This window comes from Aphis gossypii, chromosome X (genome assembly GCF_020184175.1).
Source record: "Aphis gossypii isolate Hap1 chromosome X, ASM2018417v2, whole genome shotgun sequence".
Lineage (NCBI taxonomy): Eukaryota > Metazoa > Arthropoda > Insecta > Hemiptera > Aphididae > Aphis > Aphis gossypii.
Window position 1 is genome coordinate 4,047,771 of NC_065533.1, and position 21,177 is coordinate 4,068,947.

The 21,177-nt window shown below is 24.7% G+C and overlaps 1 protein-coding gene across 6 annotated transcripts in view; it reads left to right on the forward strand.

The window, feature by feature from the left end:
* Window positions 1-21,177, forward strand: part of LOC114126210 (tyrosine-protein kinase receptor-like) — a 339,695-nt gene that overhangs the window by 303,808 nt on the left and 14,710 nt on the right. For all 6 annotated transcript variants that reach the window (XM_050208083.1, XM_027990101.2, XM_050208085.1 and 3 more), the window contains 5 exons: window positions 118-165; window positions 5,718-5,877; window positions 9,220-9,367; window positions 10,683-10,814; window positions 12,370-12,526. In XM_050208083.1, coding sequence (XP_050064040.1) covers window positions 118-165; window positions 5,718-5,877; window positions 9,220-9,367; window positions 10,683-10,814; window positions 12,370-12,526 — 645 coding nt within the window. The remainder of the gene's footprint in view (window positions 1-117; window positions 166-5,717; window positions 5,878-9,219; window positions 9,368-10,682; window positions 10,815-12,369; window positions 12,527-21,177) is intronic.

Here is a 21,177-nt window from a genome sequence, read left to right on the forward strand (position 1 = left end):
TAATAAATTATGGTAATTTAAATGAAAAATCAGTGAATTTATGTTTAAGAATAATTTATTAAAAAAACACTGAGTACTAATATAATAATAATATTGCATGCATTTTTATTGTTTCAGCAACACTTATGAAGATTCCCATTAATCCGGATTTCCGAAACAAAATAGGTAAGTGAGATCATATTATCATTAATTGCTATTAAATGATAAACATAAGGTATTAAGTTAAGGGACCTGTCGCAGTATCATAACTCAACACGAAAACACAACTCAAATTTTTCTTTTATTATGTGTTTATATTTATTCACTATCTTTTAAGCAAATGTTATTTTAATTTAATTTAATTTTAATAATATCGTGATTTGCGAAAATACATTTATTAATTTTAATCATCTAACATACGATTTTTTCAACCATTTTTCTCTATTCCATTATAGATAATTTAATACTATAACAATATTATACATGTACGTGCGTCTCCTACAATTTAAAAATAATTGTTGTGTTTTGGTTTTTTTTTTTTTTTTGAAAAAAATAGAAATAAAAGTGATCCTTAACTATGACACAAGTAAGAAAGTGAAATTGTGAATATTCTACACATATATCTATTATAAATAGTAATAATATACATAAAGGGCATTTCTACATGCATACACAACTTGTTTTTCATTAAGTATAATATATTTATTTAAATTCTGATATTTTTGAAAATATTATTTAGGACCGTAGTATTTTTAAACAGATATTTGGATTTTACTGATCATTTTAGGAGTTACAGGATTATGGTGGCATAAATTAATTTTTTTTATGTTACATATTCAATATTACTATAAACCTTAAAGCAGATGATTTTTTTAATTATTCCGATTAAACATAATTGAATTTTGAATAAGTATCAAATTTCTTAATTATTAATATATGCAAAACTAAGGATAATATTCATTAAAAATGAATTTACATCAAATATAAAGTGTACTTGTTTTAGTTTATTGTCTACTTATTCTACTTATACAAATTTTAAAATGCTAATCACTTTAAATTAATTACCATAAAAATTTAATCGACCATCGTCCATCACGAATATATAATATGATGTTAAGTATACACAATAATTTAAAAAATGTTCAATTACCGTTTTAATTTAAATTTAGATACATACAAACAAAATGTTCAAAAATGTATTGTTTAAAAGAGTGATTGTCGTTTGAAAAAAATGATAGTTTGTATCGCCGTAGAATTCATATTGCAAAACTTAAATGGTGTAAAAAAAATATAAGTACGTAAATATGGTCCTTATTTATATTTGAAAATTTCAAAAATCAGAATGTGAATAAATGCATTATTAAAGAATATAAAGTGCTGAATATGCTTGCCGAATCATTCCATGTATACGAGTATGATACATATATAATAACGAGTATTTTTATATATAATATAGTGACAATTAAAATAATAGGAATGAAAAAAAAATGATATTGCTGTGTAAGAAGTTTATTTATTTATTTATTTAAAAACACCGTGAAATAGTTTTATATTAAAAATTATATCTGTTATATACAAATTAAAAAGTAGTTTATATATGAATACACATATATAATTATTAATTATATTATCATTGTAAAATTTGTTAGCTGAAAACTATGTTTTATTTTTTCAATGGATTTTTTATAATTATAAAAACTTTATTGTCACTAACTGTGCTTTAAAATTTAGAATATTTAAAATGTAAGGTATATCATACTATTATTTAATATGTATTTAATATCTGGCTAGGATAAACGCACACATGTGGTTGACTTGGATACATTATTGTCTTTAAAACAAAAATTTTGTTACAAGATACAGTGTGTTCAAGGATAAACACTGGATATATCCTAATTAAATATATAACTAAACATTTAAAATATAATTTTTGGTTCATCAAATCAGTATATTCATTTTGAACATTTTGAAAAATGTTTGTTTGCTTTAAACAATCGCGTAAAAACTCAATTTAAACGAACGTTATATTTAAAATGTTCTGAAAAATTCCATATACCTACATTTAGATTATTACAGCATTACCCCATTAAGTTACACGGAACATTCGTTTGATTCAGATGTATGGTAACGCATTTGTACAACTAAAAATCAACATCGCCATAAATAATAAAATATAATATGTTTGCTGTAATATAACGTAAAACATTATGCAATATAACAATATAATATTATGCTCGGCACAGTCTAAAATGGTAAATATATTTTTTTTATTGTTTATTATAGTCGCATACACGACTACGACGTTTATTCGAAATTTAGGAGAATTTAGTATAGGAGCACTATTTTATACATGGTACATTTTTAATACAAAACAAACGTCGATTCATATGGAATAGTTAATAATAAGTTACAAAACATCGATGTGGGTCTAGAATCGATTAGAAATAATTGAGAACCAAAATTATGCACGTGTTATTGATTGATGATATAAATATAATGGTGTTCATAATTTGTATTATATAATATAATACAATATAATATATATTTATATACCTAATATTTTAACGTATTGTTTCAACTTTTAAATAATATTTAAAACGGGTAGAAAACAATTAATCGAAGTAGAAAAATACAAAGTCCGTGTGGGTTTTAAAGATAATATATCGTTTGAGAGAATAAATATAGATAAGATCAATAATTCATAATTATATTGTATGGTTATGTGTATTATCAATTTAAAAAAATAAAAATAATCAAATAAAATTACATGCTCATCAAATTCCACATCGCTCACGTAATAATTATTTCACTCGCACGGACGGTATAAATTATAGCCACCCCACCAAAAAAGACCGCCGTCCGAGCTCGAGTAAATTATAAAAATTTTTCCTCGAAAAAGAGATGATAAGCATAATATTAATGCCAATGCCCCGTGGTACACTACTCGACACTGGCGCTATAAAATAGAACGAATCCTTGGGTTGATTTTTTACTGTTCAATTATCCCGAGCGTGTGAACGAATAATTTGACGTATGAATCCCGATATTGCTGTTAAAATAGCGGGCTGGCGTGCGCGTAGGGGGGATGATATGTCGGTAAGCTAAAAGGCATAATATACCTACGTCGCAATAACAACATGACATCGTACGTTGAACAATTATACAATATAAACGGCATTGTTATACGCATCATAGGTAGTTAAAGTAGTTATTACCCTATAACTGGTCGCATTACTCGAGCTTGATGAGTATAAAATATATTAAGTATTTTACTTGTAAATGTCGTCGTTTAATGACGTGCTCGCGCTTTTGTACACTATTTATACGAGGGCTACGTCGTTTCCGATACGCCGAGCAACGGGGGATGAACAGTTCTGTGACGGGTTACCCGAGTGAGTTTCATTGGCATGATCCTGAGATTATTAAGAGTTGGCGATATAGCATACTGTTATTAGTGTATACACACACATATATACACACACGCCGCTTAGTATATTAAATACAGACTGAAAACACATCGGTGGAAACAAATAACGGCAGTGGAAAATGCACGGAAATTCACCGGAAATGTATGCGTAACGAGACGTATCCTGCGCAGCTCCATATTAAATCATTTATAATTATTATTAATAAGCTCGCGTTCCTGTGTCGATAATGTCTGGGCTTTTAAAGTTTCAACTTTTAGTATCGCGGTGGTGGAGGACCGTTTTAATATTATGATATCTATAAAATATTATTTCCGAGAGCGGTATCTAGAAATGTTAAACGACGATCTCCCTTTTTATTTTTTTTATTTCCCGTAATTGAATTTCGTACATTTTAAAATGAAAATAAATACAAACTTTTTTTGTATTCCCGGAACGGCGAAACACACCTACTTAATTTACTCAAAAATATACGTCACTAACGTTTTACCAAACCGTCTATATATATTCGTCAATATATTTGTTTTTGTTGATATTGTTATATAATATCAATATTATTATTTTTGCTCTAAATATAAATACATATTTTTGATATTTACTCGTCATTATTTATTAACATAGCCCATTTAAACGTATATACTAATTGTTTTGAAAAGTTTTAACGTTCTTTAAAATATTTTTACATTTTATTTTGATATAATCGTGAAACATTATTTTCGCAATTTGTGATTGATACAATTGTTTAATATTTTTTTTTTTGAAAGATAGTATCTATTTTTATTATTTTTAATTTCATATTTTAAAACAGAATAATTTTTTGGAATACTTCTATAAATAAAAATAAAACTTCAAATCAGTATTTTAATAATAAAATATAATTATAATGAACTACTAATTCTAAATTAAAATTGTATGTATCGAAATTCTAAAGAAAATATCTGCCAGAATACAAAATTACGTACCTATATAATATTATATTATATACGTTAATTATATATTTTTTCAAAAATATCATATTGCAAAAACATAAAAATATGTACAAATGTCAATTAGTATTTTTTAAAAAATTGAACATTGAAATAAAAAATGTAGACACTTAAAAAGATCACTTAAATAAAAATGTAATTTTTCATATAAGTATTATAAGATGTAATGGATTATAATAATATAAATTATAACATGAATAACACGTCAAGACACATTTTTCATGTAATTATGCGTTTTATTATAATAACATAATATGGTATACTGTTAAAGAATCATAAGCAATATATTTGTATTTTGACTAACAAAAACAAATATATAGTACCAAAACATTTAAATAAAAGACCAATACGATTATAATATAGTATGAGAGTATTTATAAAAACGATCAGAAGTAATGAATTTGAAATCATAATAAATACTTTTGTTAGTCATACCCAAAAAATTGGTATATTTTTATGATTTTTTTTTCAATTTCTTTTGGTTTAGTTCATAGAAAAAAGAACCAAAACTTTGGCTTTAAGTTTAACACAGTTCATAAAAAAAATTTAACTGTCATTTCGTATTTCATGTATCTTCAAAATTTGACATTTTGATTAATGTCAAAACTAATTTTAATATATTACAGTATAATAATATAGATAGGTATATTGTTAAAAATTAAAATATCAAAACAATAAAACGGTTAAATAATATTAAAAACTATCTTTGTAGTAATATAGTGTTTTAAAAATAAAAATAAATGTTTTTTCTAAAATATTTTAATATGAGTTATGGTTAGGTTCAAATCAAATTTATTCAAAGAGTACCAATTCTAGAATAGGTTCTTTGCGGTATTTTTCTAATACTCACACATACTAAATTATCATGGATTGGTATTTGAGATTTCGTTTTAGTGCATTATTTGACTTCAATGGTATTTTGTACGATTTCAAGTAAAATATAATTCGTTTCATTTATAATTTTTTTTTTCAATTATTCACCCGACATCAACTCCAACTAAATACAATCTACAGTAGTAGAGTTTGGTATTTGTGTGTTGACACGTTTTGTACAAATTATTATACTTCGATAAAATGTATAAATATACATTCAGTTGTAATAAACATATTATATTATATTTCAATATTCATTCTATACTTTTCTTTTATTTATTATATTATTATTATTATTATTTATTCAAAATGAATATTTTTTAATTTAGAAATACCTAAAACTTATTTTCTGAATATTATAAAATTTTAATATGAAATATATATTTTATTATATATAAAAACGAATATATACCAGTTCTAATATAATAACATAAATTTTTGTTTTTATTTTCAGTTTATAAATTTACGACTTGTGGATCAAAGGGTAGGCTGGGTCCGAGTAATCGATCTTGTGAAGCTGCATACACAAATACTACTGTGTCTGTGATTGTGGTTAATGACACATACATGGATGGAGTACAGATTTGGCATATACCTGAGACAGGAGTATATACGTAAGTACTATAAGTATTGAATGACATTTATTTATAATAGTTTTTACAAGCACGATTGGCTTATAAAACGACTTAATTAGGATGGACTGAAACTCTTGTTTTACAGTAACTCTATAATTACATACTATAATAAATGTATTTTCAAATATTTTTTATTTTTTAATTACGAAAATGATTGTAATAATAACCTCAAATCGTTAATGTCTATCTATCTATATTTATACCATTAAAATTATAACAACTTAAAACGTTTTTCCATAAAAAAAAATATCGTTAATACCTAATTAATTAATTATCAAATAGAAAAAAAAAATAATTAAATCTTGATTAAACACCTTAGATCTCACTAAATTATACAAAATAAACAATGCATTTAAACCAGCCATAGATATTTTAATGACATATAATATTACTTTAGTAATACAATAATCCATATACACACACTTTTTGAAAGAATTAATTTAATTTCAATAACAACTACACTGAATACAATAGACCATGCACATATTTTAATAACGAAACCAGGGACGAAAGCTGAATTAGCAAAATGTTATAATTTTATATTTCAAACAAACTTACTTAAATGTAAAATAACTAATCCGTAGAATTTAAATATTACCTCTTTAAATAATCAAAAAAAAAAATTAAATTAAATTAACATAATCTGGTAATCAATTGCATATCACCAATTTATTGAAAATAAAAATGAAAGAACTTAAACAATTAATAAAGGACTAACGTTTTCTCTTTGACTGCTTTTATAAGAGATCATTATAAAAAAAAATAACCAACCTTTTCATTCACTTTATAACTTATTTTTTTAAAAAAAATATAGCATACGTAACTAATATGAGGCACAAATATATATATATATATATATATATATATATATTTAAATCAAACAAGAAAAAGATTAAAATAGTAACTAAACTATCATCCTCCTTAGTCTTATCTAAACTACCCTAAAAATTAATTTATCAGTCCTTTAATTTAATTATTTAAAAAAAAATAAAATTGTTAATCGCATATAATTGATTATATCAAAGCAATACCATATCAAACATCTAAGTATACAAACTAAGATTGAAATAAACATGTAAATAAACAAATAAACATAAAATAAATAAACATAAAAACAAACCAAGTGTAAAAAGCCTTCGAAACTCAACGGCTTACAATGACGTTTGAGATTCAATTTAATATATCACAAACTATATACAATAGTATCCAAAGGAAATTTGTTCACCTGTACATACAATTTTTTTAGTAGGTTACTCTGTTAAAATAAAAACTCCAAGTGCCTTTACAAAGCAATGGAGCTCTACAATATTCAGAAATCCCAGTTATTATTTTATTTGTTTTAATTTATAATCTATCTGAGGAAATACCAAAGCTTATTATTCCTTAAAACTATCTACAAATCAAAACCAAATGAAAATTTTCTATAATTTCTTCACAAAAAAGACCAATCAAAAGACATTAAACGATAAAAAATAAATATAATATAATATAATTATAAACTAATTATAGACTCCGAAAACACTCATTCACAACCCACTAATGCCTTATGTTAAAATAGAAGCCTATAGTATGTAACGTATGTAACTACTATGGCTATATATTACTACTGCAGCTTATAACACAAAGATAAAAAAACATAAAAACTGAATGCCACTATTTCCAACAATAACGAAAAATAAATATTTATCTACACACCCCCAATTAATTTTCAGTCAGGACTCACAAAAACAATCAAGTTACTTAAATATATCATTCTTTTTAATTTTCACTATAAAATATCACAAAATATATTGTTTCATCTATGATAGCCATCACTACTGCGAGAACTTAAATTTAAATATATATATTATATGTATGCCAGCATTTCTGCAACAAATTTTAAATTAAAAACATAAAAAGAATTAAATGTGTACTAACATTAAATAATTTAATGATAAAAAAAAAAAAAAATAATAAAACTAATGTTACCTAACACGCAATTGTACGAACAACGGAACAATGCTACGAAATTTATTGCGAGCAATAATGAGCAACAACTACCACTTAACTGGAGTTAGCTTTTGGCGTACGCCATACATTTATTTTGCGGTACCTGCCTATTACCGTTGTAGATGTGCTGTGTTTGTAAAAAAGATAATCAGTGTGAGAGCTATTTCGATTTTATTTAATTCGCAACAAATACATTGCGTGCTTTACTTACATATAATCTGTAACTGTATACTATACAGTCCGATATTTCGTATTAATTTTGTTGATTTTGATTGACTATATCACATAATAACAATCACGTTAAATAGTATAAACTTAAATAAATATGTAGAAAAGTCTGGCTACTTTCGCTGTGAAAAAAGGAAGTAAAATATCCGGTAAATAAAATCGACAAAATTTACTTATTGTAATTATATTCAACTCAGTAGATTTGACCTACGCAACAAAAAAAAATAAATAAATAAATAAATAAACCATCATAATATTATACTGTGATTTTATATGCGACGTCGACAATCAATAAAAAATAATATGAATGGAATAAATATTACGCTCTTGTAAAAAACTTTGTAATATCAAAACAAAATTACCAAAACAAAAAATAATAATAATAATACACTTAAACACTTTGTATAATATCAATTTTACAGATTTATTACAATGACAATAATAATTATACAATACGTAAAAATACTGTCATAATATGTGTGAACTTCGAGCTTATCGTGAAAATTAGATACTTAAGACTAGTAGTTCTGTTAGTTATAAATTAAATTAACTTATAATTCTAACCAAATTTAACCGTAAAAAAAATATCATTAATAATCGTGGAAGTTCCTAAGCCTAATTTTAATATTATTATTATATTTACATTAATTTACTATCAAATTTACAGTCACAACTTCCATACATTCCTAATGATCTATGTTTGCTTAATTGTTTTTTTCAACATTTAAATGTTTTAACATGGTACAATAGTTTTTAAAATATAACGACAAATTAAAGTAAATATGCTCATTAAGTCTTAATATGCATGTATAGTAATATATATATATGTATATATACATTTATAGTAAAACTAATTTTAAGAGCTGAACGTGTAAAATAAAAAATAAAATAAATATTACCCCTCTCGATAGTGAGTCAATTCACTCTATTCATAATATTATAATATGTAATAGTACCTACATTGATTTTGCAGCGAGGTAATTGAACGGATTTAGCAAATGTGTTCGTTTAATATTTACGCTGTGCATTTACTCACTGGCCACCCAAAAAAGTGACAGTAGAATATTTTAAATCTTTCAACGCTCTTTTTTTTGTGTGTTTTAGTATAATAGCAAGAGGAGCTCGAGGTGGCAAAGGAGCCGACGGAATGGGTATTTCGAAAGGAGCCACAGCCATTGCGGTGGTTGAATTGACCAAACATCAACAGTTGCACATATTGGTTGGTCAAGAAGGCGGAGATGCATGTCGGAAAGTAAGGGTGTTCGAAACTAAAATTACCTATTATAACTGTCGTCAACAAACGGCAATAATAGTAATAATAACACACATTATTCAATACGTATGATTCATCCGATTTCAAAAGGGTCGTATACATTTTAAGTTTTATGGTTGAACGCCATGAATAGCTTATACGTTAAAACAAAATAACACTTTATGGAAATTAATAGTTGTTAAGTGTTCGATATGGTACCCCACGCAGTCCACCTATAACAATATCAAACTGTTAGTCAAAGTTTATCTCATTATCGCTCCAGTATATCCACTTTAAGTGACTCCGTCAATGTCATATCTGATGGTTTACATGTAAACTTTCCACAACAGACGTTGTCATATTAAGACGTGAGATCCCGTGAACTGAGAAGCCAGATGCAAAACTTCGGATGAATCATTTTGAATGAGCTCTATTTATATGATATATATCCACGTATACAGGCTGGGCTATCACGTCCACGTCTTCGTTTCTCGTCCTACGTGACAAAAAAAAAAATTTGTGGCTCGGAGACTTACTCTGTATGCAAAGGGTCACCCATTTAAATATTATTAACATGACTATTACCAATATTTTCCTTTTATACGTTTTTTAAATATTTACAAAGTTAAAAAATATTTTAACTGTGTGTTTCAATGGAAGTATCTAACACTACCAACTAAATGTTTACAGTAGAATAATAATTGTTTATAAATTTAAATATAACAGCCTTAGTTTTCATTTTAATAATAATTACCATCAGAATACTTTTTCTAATGTACCTATATAATAGGTAAATCTATCTAGGAATAAACTCCCATATAGGAATATATATCTCGAAAATTGAATAGAAATGTTTATTGATAAATATTTAGACAAATTTAAAGTGGAGTAGTTGACGATAATATAATCGGAGTAATCCGTTATTTTATTCAGGCTATATACGTTTTAAATGCTTATTAGTTATATTAAACGTACAAAAATAAAAATAAAAATAGTATTTGATGATATTAATATACATCAACATTTTTAGATTTTACTATAAAATTTAAAATATAGGTCATGATTAAAAAAAAAATTATAATGACCAAAACATATATACTTTTTTTGTTGTTTATAAAAATTCTTTCAGTTATTAAAACACATTATTTATTCAAAAATTACGAAAATTTACTAAAAATCTTGTCGTAACCTGTTAGATGCAATTACTCCGCACAATTATATTAAACGTGTATATTATTTATATTATATTAGTTGTACTTTATGGGTACTTGTACTAAACTTGATTTAATTTTTTTGTTCTATTCGGAATATTTAGACGTTTGAAAAACGCGACGACGCATGCCAACAAGAACAATACTTCAGGACAGGGAGCGCTCTCAAAGAATTGCATGACTTGCGCCTGCTCAACGGTGGTGGAGGCGGTGGCGGCGGATCTTTTGTTTTTACAGTTAAGTGCCGATTTCTCGTGGGACACAGACCCGAAACCAACGTACAACAACAAACTTTCCGCACACGCTATTGTTATGCGTGACCCGGAGCGGCGCATACTTTTACAAGAATAAATTACGCAGGATGTTGCAACCGTAAAATGTCCGAAAATATTTAATATTTCATGACGAAAGCACATTATTCCGTTACTTCGAAATATATATAAAAACGAATAATTCTATGATATAATAACAGCAGAATCAATTATTATATTGACACTACGAATATCCCGACCTAGTATAAAATAACTTGGAAATAATGTAATTACATTACTTGGAAATGTAAACAATATAAATACAATTTTATTTGATATATAATATATATAAATATTATTTAAAGGTTTATCAATTAAAAAAATATTATAATGCAATCAGTAAACACGATAAAAATAAATAAACGTTATAATACATTTAGAAAATAATTTAATAACGAATGAATAATAATTTAAATTAATTTTTATGTGATAATATTATATACATATAGTTAGTTCGAACAGTTCTATTATTTTCAACCTTATTTTTTTACTTGAATTTATCGATGATATTTAGTATAACAAATAAAAAAAAAATAGAATAATTAAAAAAAACATATTTCATAGAAAACTGTTCGATACACCGTTTTCATTAAAACGTTTTAATTTAGATTATTGTTTAAATACAAAATTGAAACCATTTAATATGTAGTACAGTACATCTTGAATTTACACTACAAAAATTAAAAACATATTTACAGGGAGATTATTTTAATGAACACTCATCATTTCGGATTTTTTTTCTCTTTTTGTTGACAATTCATGATAAACGTTATTTTTTTTTCAACTTTTTTTCTGGTGAAAATTACTCTCAACTTTTGATTTTAAATAACAATACCTTTTTCAGAACCTTCAGCTGAATACTTTTTTTATTTAATACCAACGTAAATATAAAATGTAGAATGAATCTTTGTTTTTATTTATAAGCACTTAGACCTTAAGTAATAATAATAATTCACACGGGTGTACTGTTCCGCACCTCTGAACTTTAAATTTGTACTAATAATAAAAATAATAAAATTTGTTCATTATTTGATACTTATACTTCAAAAAAAAATATATTTTTGAAGAACAATGACATTAAAAATAAAAGATCATACTGAATTCACTATTAAACATGAATATAATGACTATATACAAATTACAATTGAGTGTATCTTAAATTCTCGAAATCGGTAAAATAAACTTTTTGCAAAGTAAATTATTAATATCAACAAACTACCATGTATTATATGATTTAATGACACTCTAAATATGTCATAGCATGTATAAATAAATATGGTGCCGTCCTGGTTATTAATCTACATCTGCAAAAAAAAAAATAGTATTTAAATAATTTAAACAGTTTTTATAGTCCTATAGATATTTCATAATGAGAAATATATTCCATTTTTATTACATTCATATTTGAATAAAACATCACAAAATATGTAGGTATTTCAAATGCATAAAATAATATTTTTAAAATGTTTTAAAATTAAAGGGCTCACGAGAAGAAGGATTCTTACCGTTGGTGATTGGTGCTGGCGGAGGTGGTTTAGCACACGGACCATTCAAGGACGACAGGAGTCAACACGGTAATGGCACCAACATGCGATTACCAGCAATCACTGCACCATCTTTTGGTGAAAATCCCGCAGGTTTGTGTTTAAAACTAATTTTTTTTAGCACCTACTGAATGAGTGTATTGATTTTTCAACGACGCGATTTTTTTTCAGACAACACATTTTGTTGGTCAGTTAGTTTGTAAGCTAGAAACTTTCATGTTACACTTCATTAAACTTAAAACTTAACACAATAGTAACATCGGCTACCCAATAAATTTTTTTTTAAAAGTTCATATTCTGAATTTATTAACAACAGTTGTTTATCGAGACAATCAGAACAAAAAGAAAAAATGCATTCAAAATCGCTTTTTTCAATTATACGATGGAAGAGAAAAATAAATTAGTTTAACTCATATTATTGTAGACGTTTATGGTGCAACATGTTTGTGAAAAGGGGCTTATTAAAAAAAGATTATGCTCCAACCAGCTATCATATAGCTAGAATGTGATTTCGGGTAGGAAAAAAAGAATTGTCGATTTAACAAAATTGACCCAATCAAGTAAACTTGACAAAATTGGATTGGGTTGAAATACGAGTATCTCTATGTACATATATTATAACATTTTCACAGTACTCGTATAACAGAGAGAAGGAATCTAAACGAGTTTCCAAGTGCCTACGTCTAATTATATTGTTTGTTTGTTTTTTTTTTTTATTTATTTTATTTTAACTATAACACAATTGAACAACTTAATAAAATCGTTTGAATTCGTTAACAGATTTAAATGATAAATACAGCAAATAAATTGTTTCTAATATGAAATCGGAGAAAACCAAATAAACACTGTTATAGAACGAACAAATGGACACCACTATATTTTATTCAGCACATGATGATTGTACTGTGTTGTGTGTGGTTGTTCAAGTCTAACACAACTCAAGATTATAATGTAACTAGTTTGTGATATGGAACTAAATATTATATACTTATGTTTCTCGTTTTTTTTCTCTAAAGAAGTTTATTTCTTGAGTGACTCCGTAGTGCTGTATTTTCATACTTGAACTTTTCGCTCCTTTTGTATTTCTTTAAAATATGTTAGGATGGTCGAGGTTTTTGATGTTATGTTCATAAAAGTTTAAATGAATTTTATATTTAATCAAAAACCACAAGCGTAATTATTTTTATTTATTGTATAAAAACGAAACCTTAAAAGCAAACGAATTTCGGCATGCGTTTATTAATCAATTATAGATAGATATCTTATAGGTACTTTTGTTGATATAATAAATATTACGTAAAACTAGTCTTTCTATTTTATTATCATTCCTTTACCTTATGATAAATTATATGAAATTGTGTGCAGTCACGGCGTACTTCAACTTATATTATGATGATGCTTGTAACTTTTATAGTCGCATAACTGTTTAAGTATAAACACGTCCATAAATATATTATATAGTATATTAAATGTTATGTAAACTGAAACATAATAGCGGATACAATACAAAATTAAACTCTTTCGGTAACAACTGCTATATGTGTTTTTATTTTAATCTGGTGACCTAATTGTCCTAATTGAATAAAGGTGACGTTCGTGAGATATTCAACAAACTTTTAGTACATTTCAGTGATTAAAGGATAAACAAGATAAAAAATAACAACCTAACTCGTTGATACTACTTCATTATTTTCCAAACATGTATTTAAATGTCTCTTCATAATTATTTATTATGTCACTGATTAATGAATAATATAGTACAAGTAATATGAATTTGTTAACATAATATAGCGGAATACATGTTGAGTAATAAAATATTATTATGACTAGAATTACGTTTTGTATGTATTGTATACGAATATACGATACGTGCTTAAACTCATGTTAATAATGTAATATCACTTTATCTACCGTAACTTTTATAGGAATAAAATGTCATGAACTAAAGTTTGTCGAATAGTTTTTTAATCAGTGTGTTGAATTCAATAATTGAAATAATAATAAATGAAATTTATCATTACACTACAGTGGATTGATTTAGATTTAAAATCGGACGTGCACATTTGTTTCGGATAAAATAAAGGTTGAACCGTTACGTGAATAAAAAAATAGTAAAAACTTAATTTCCTAAGAACATTGTAAAACATCATATCAATTAAAAAACAATTTAGGAATTCAAAATTGTAGGTAAATATTATTTTATTTCAGTTTATTTTTGATAAAGGAAGACATATTATTTATTAGCCGATGCTAGTGGCCTAGATTCTCGATTAGAGCAATATACACCCATGATCGTTTAATTTACATACATGCACGTACGCAAATATTTGTAATCATACATCGACAATATTGAACTTAATAATGATCAGGCAGCAATGACATCAAACTATAAATCTTCATTAAGACTTAATATATTACAACACGGCAATGGATTAAACTCATAACTTACTGATTCATGTATTATACATCAATGTTCAAAAACTATTTTTAAGTACCTAGGGACGTATTATTACCCCTTTACTTGCGTTTATACCTATAGAATTTTACTGTTTATTCATATTGTTACACTCAAAAATATTATAAGAAATCATAACAAAAATTAAACCAAGAAGAATATTTCTTAGAGAAAAAAAATTATAAAAAATAACAATAATTAATTATGAAATTTCAAACTCATAAGACGTACTCATATTCAATCATTTATATTATTTTAACTTTGTTTATTGGAAAATGTATTTGTTGGAAGGGCAATTATTAATATAATGTTTCGAAAAGCATTTTTATAATTAATGAATTATTATGCAGGTACTATACACATTTTAAATTTATAATACACCTTGTGAACCTTTGCCAAATATTAGATAATTTATATTGGTGATATGTTTTGTTGTATTTTAATTTTTTCTTTTACAAAAAAAAAAAAATAACAATAATAACAAAAGAAAAATTATTAGTTTTAAAATACCATAACATTATGTAATATTATAAATAGTTACATATAAAAAGTAAAACAAGTAACAGAATTAGTTATTTACTGTCTTCATTATTGATAGATGTACATTTGAAAGGATTTGATAATAATTTATAGTTACAATACTGAACTGTTTTCTTAACTTACAATAACGTTTCCTATATTATTTTTATAAAAAAGTATATTAAATGTTTTTTTGCAAAACTTATCAAAATGTATTAATATTATAATATTATTCAATAATGATCTCGTCAATTTGTATTTATGTCTGCCATGGCCGGTGTGCACTGTTGTGGTATGGTAATGGTATTGTTGTTATCACCACGATAGTGAAGCGACGACCCCATGTGCAATTTTTTTATTTTCGTTCAAAGTTTTTCAAAAAAAAAAGTGTTTAATGTTTGTACTTGATAGTTGATTTATAATAGTCTTGTCACGCTTTCAATGCCATCAAAATTCTGTTTTTCGATGGTTTAAATATTTAAGGTGTTACTGATCGCATTTTCGTTATGTATGTTTTCATTGTTTGTTTCAATATTTAATTTAAAAAGTTCGGCTAGACCTCAAATTAATTTTTATCTTTTCTTTCTACTTTTGCCATCACTTTTGCTGAACAGTATTTTTTACATTCAGGCATTTTCAAGTGTCAACTCGTTACCAGGATATTCAAGTACCCACCCTTAAATTTCAGGTATTCATTTTTCAGTTCATTATTCATCACCATTTCATTTATTCGTTTCCATGTTCTGTGAATTGCTTTTGTAAGTATCGTTCAGTCATTTTTATTTGTACAACTGTTTAATGTTATTTTCAGAGGGTACATCGATATAGTTATAGAAGCATGTTAATCTTATGTTAGATCATGATAGATATGGTGAAAAGCACGTATAAAGAGAATCATTCGTCTTAGCTGGTTAGCTGGTGGCCCGTTGTTCGTACGTTCTCGATATTTTCGCATGTTATTATTATATTATTGTATTTTTTTTACTGTGAAAATAACTGGACATCAGTTCTTAGATAAACGACTGACGAGCCGCACGATTTAATAAAATTATGATTATTATTAGTGCATATAATTAATGTTCATACATATTTGTTTTATTTTAATATTATGTATGTGCTAATCAAGCAGTTTATAGGTATTAAATACTGATTAAATAATTGTAAAATTACCATCTGCAGTAAAAACTCATTTAGTTATATTTATAAATTATAATATAATAAATAATAATATAATTGCAATATAGATATAAAAAAAAAAACATAATATTTTAAATAAATAGTGCTAAAATTTGGAAAAAAAGTCATAAATGTATAATAAAAGTCAACTTAAAATTCCAATCAAATACAATAGATAGAACATCATTGAAATACGATTTTTGAAATCGTAATAGCCATAAGAGGTATTTCGAAATTAAAAAATTCTACCATGACTGTAATCATAAAAACTGCGAATAATGGTAAAATAAAATGAAATGTGATCGTATTTTAATTGTATCACATTTTATAGCAATTTTTTTTTAATAAATATTTATTTTAGTTTTGTTAATTTGCTTTATACTATAGTATAAAAATTACCAAAAATGCAGTATTTAATTTATCAATAACTTTATTAATGAATACTTAATAATTTAAATAAAAGTTTCATTAAATACAAGTATAATAGTTATATTTTATTAAAATTAAGAATGTCAAAAACATAAACAGTATTTTTCAAATGTCTTATTTTTTGAACAAAAAAATTTAAAAACAACATATTTATTTTATGTAATAATTTTGATTAATATCATGATTTATGACATAGGTTATAACAAAAATATGTTATGTACATGAAAGGATTATAATTAATATTGTATAATGTAATTATGCAGATTAAACATGAATCAGATGAATATTTTGGATGATGAGGACTTGGTGGTAACGCACCTATTAAAAAATATGGTGTTTATTCTTACATTTTACAACATATGTTTATTCTACAGATAGAAATATTGGTGTACGAATAAACTAAATCTTATTTCAAATAAAAAAGAAAATGGTTAAAATTTAATTTTTGAATGACGTCACTTGATAAAAACTTTTGTTAACAGTTAGATAAAGTTTAATAAATTATACGTTTTTATTTATAAGTTTAAATTACATTTTGAAAAAAAAAATTGTACAAAACTAAGTGCCTACTGATAATAAATTCTATTTTTCTTTCGTACTATTGATAAAATGTTTCAATTAACGTTACCGCATTAAACATAATTATGATTTATTTGTTTATAAAATACCATAAATGCAATAAATATTTTTCGTATATGTTTACTTTTTTGTGAGCTTTATAGTGATCATTAATCAATAAAGTTATTGAAGATCAAAATATTTGATTCTTGTTTCAACTGCTTATTAATTAAATTAATTTTTTTTTTGGTATTGATTTAATATCATATATTAATTAAAATTAAAAACATATTATTAAAAACCCAATAATATGATAATATCCTTATATCACTTAAAAATGTCTTTAGTTGTAGAGTACTTTGCAAGCACCTACTATTAATAAGTAACATAACTAATAACTGATAATATCTTGAATAAACGTAATAATGCAAAATAACTACTTAATTCAATATACACACAGATGTACTAGGCGCATACGTTGTTTTTTTAGTGTTCAAACTTAATTTTAAATTTCGAAAAAGTATATAAAATTAATTTAATTAAGAGTTGAATTAAAAAAATCATTAGTTTGATGTAAGTAAGTACATAATTATGGTAAAAACAAATATTAATAATAGTACTCGATTGAAAATGCGACAAAAATCGAGTGTATATTTTATTTGTATCTAAAGTCTGCATGACTGGATATATGATATTTAATTAATTATAGAGTTTTTGATGCAGATCACTTATTGGGAAATGTTGGATATTTATTTATTTTTCAATTTAAACTATAAACATTTATTTGAAAAATACAGCTAACGTATTGGCAGGCGTTTAGCTGATGTCGAAATTCTTGTGATTCCTACGTATATGATAAGTTTATACTGTTTTATTAGTTTTGTTATAGCAATATTTATTCATCCTAATCGTTTTATCTACTCGAATCATTTAATTATAATGTAGTAATTGGATTTCGGCAACATGAAACGAACGGATTGTTTGTATTCCGTTTTCCAAGTACACTCAATATCATGCGTAGTTCCTATACCTAGACGGTTATGGCTGATAACATTATATTTGAACATGCAATTTCTTGTTCAATATTATTATCGTTCACGTTTTAACTTAAAATGCAATTCAGATTAGGTCTTTGGTTCTCATTAATTGTTTTATGCATTTGATTTGTGAACTAGGTATAGTATAACAATCCAATCGTATCATCCGCTATTCTATGATAATTTTATTATCTCTAACGTTCAATTCAGATCATAATAAAATATTGATATTGTTGAGTAATATTTTGAATGGTTTTACATTATAATTTGGCTTTAATTATAATTAATCGGAATTCAAGTGTATAAAACAGTTAGATGAGTTAAGCCGACGACATGCATAGTACACTGCACCATATAAATATAATATATTATTACAGCTAAAATTTGTTTTTTTTTCTGGATATTTTGTTACATTATTCTATACTTGCACTTGTAATATAATATAAATAATTTTAACTTAATGTTGGTTTTGAATAAAATGAAGTAATTATAATATGAAAACACTTATTGCGATACTATAAGCTAAGATTTAACTTGTAACACTAGACTCTACAAAATGGTTAAGTCGTGTTTGATCATATTTTACATGGTTTGTATTATTTAATATAATTTTTTGTGCAAATTACAATCAAATTATTATACTTGAAATGTTTTTAAAGTTTATAACGTATATACAAAACGTTAAATTATCTGTTGAGATTGCTTCAATTCCTAAAATATATAAGTTTTTGTTGAATCACTATTTAACAATGAGTGGAAATTCTAAATTACAAACTTCAATAAAACAAGTACTTAATTATTTGTTAACCTTAAATAAACTAACTGTTGGTACAAATAGCTCTATTTTTTTATTGATTTTTATTTTTTGTGAGGATTTTAAAAAAACTTAAGTATAAGATATACTGTTAACAAAAAAAAAAAATATGGGGCGAAACTTTTCCTACACCTCTCTCAATATTTATCCAAACTGAAACAAGAATTATTGTTTTCATTAGTAGGTATGTATATGCACTGTGTTATTTATTCAAATAAACTATGAAGTTATTTTCCAGAAAATTAATAATTAATAATATTATTATGTATTTTTATGGGCATATTTATAATAAGATGTTATCTTGCAGTATTGATCACAGATTACAAAATATTTATATCTATTATATTATTTCTATCAGAAATTATCTTTAAATTTAAATATTTACATGAATAAAGATAAATTTAGTTTCACCTGTAAAATATTAACACAGATATTTTCAATTTTTTATTTTATATATAAACACAAAAAAATGTATATTCTTTTAGTATTTATATGTTTATTATTTATGAAATACTCTGTATCGTGAAAAAAAAATTAATAATTTTTATTTATACTCCAATAGTATTTATTTTTAAATTTTTAGATACAACATTCAATTTATTTAATATTACCTACATAATACATACTTTCGATTGAAGGATATTAGTGGATATTTTCAATAATTCCTCCACTCGGAAACTAATAATGAAACTAACAATGTAATATAGTATATAGTATATAGTATATACAATAGTATTTAAGAATTTATTTTTACTTTAAAATAATAAAATATAATAATAATATGATAATGAGAATACTCTATGTGTATATTTAATTCTACCATATTATTGGGAAACTCATGTTACTCAAATATAGGATTTTTGCTTGTATTTTATTGTTACGACTAAAAATTTAGGTACTATAAATTATAATCTTTTATGAATGTAAATCAATTTTGCTTAATACTTATAACTACTATCATTATTTCTCCTATATGTGTTATATTTTATGGATATAAACTAAACATTAAATAGAATTAAATTTTAATGAAATTTATATTTAATGTTTTTATTTTCAACTTAAACAGACTTTTGATTGTCACGTTTTCATAGTAGTATTGAATAATCTAACTATAAAATATTATGATGAAGTGGAAAATAAAATAGAAACAAAGTTTATATATTGTTATATAAATATTAAAATAATATGGTTATAAGTATAACAATGCAAAATAAAATTTTTATTAACGACAGTTTTTTTATAATGTTAATCGTTGTATAAAAATAATGAGATATAGGATTGTATTTAAAAAAAAAAAATTATGGATTAATTTACAATGCGTAGATACTTTTATAGTGTACTGAATAATAGTGAAAAAGCTCTGAATTATAATAATTATCTTTGATCGAAGTTTCGATGTATAAAACACACCCAAAATATTACACAATTTTTTTTTATAAACATTAAAAGTTTAAACAAACAGTGGAATGCGCCAAAAAATTGTTTACAATTTGCTAGGTTACCTAGCCAGCGACTTCAGTACTCTAACAGCCTAACTTCTACCACTTTAAAGAAATTCTTTAATACTCACAATAAATACATTAAAATTATTCAAATATAAAATAAAAGTTAGGGATATCTTTAGAAAACAATTAAAACACTCAAAACATAGAAACATAGTGAAATAAGGCATATAATACATAGAAGAATGAATTTTTCTAAAACATTAAGTGTTGATCGAAAAAAAACACTATTATTATTTTACTATTATTTTATT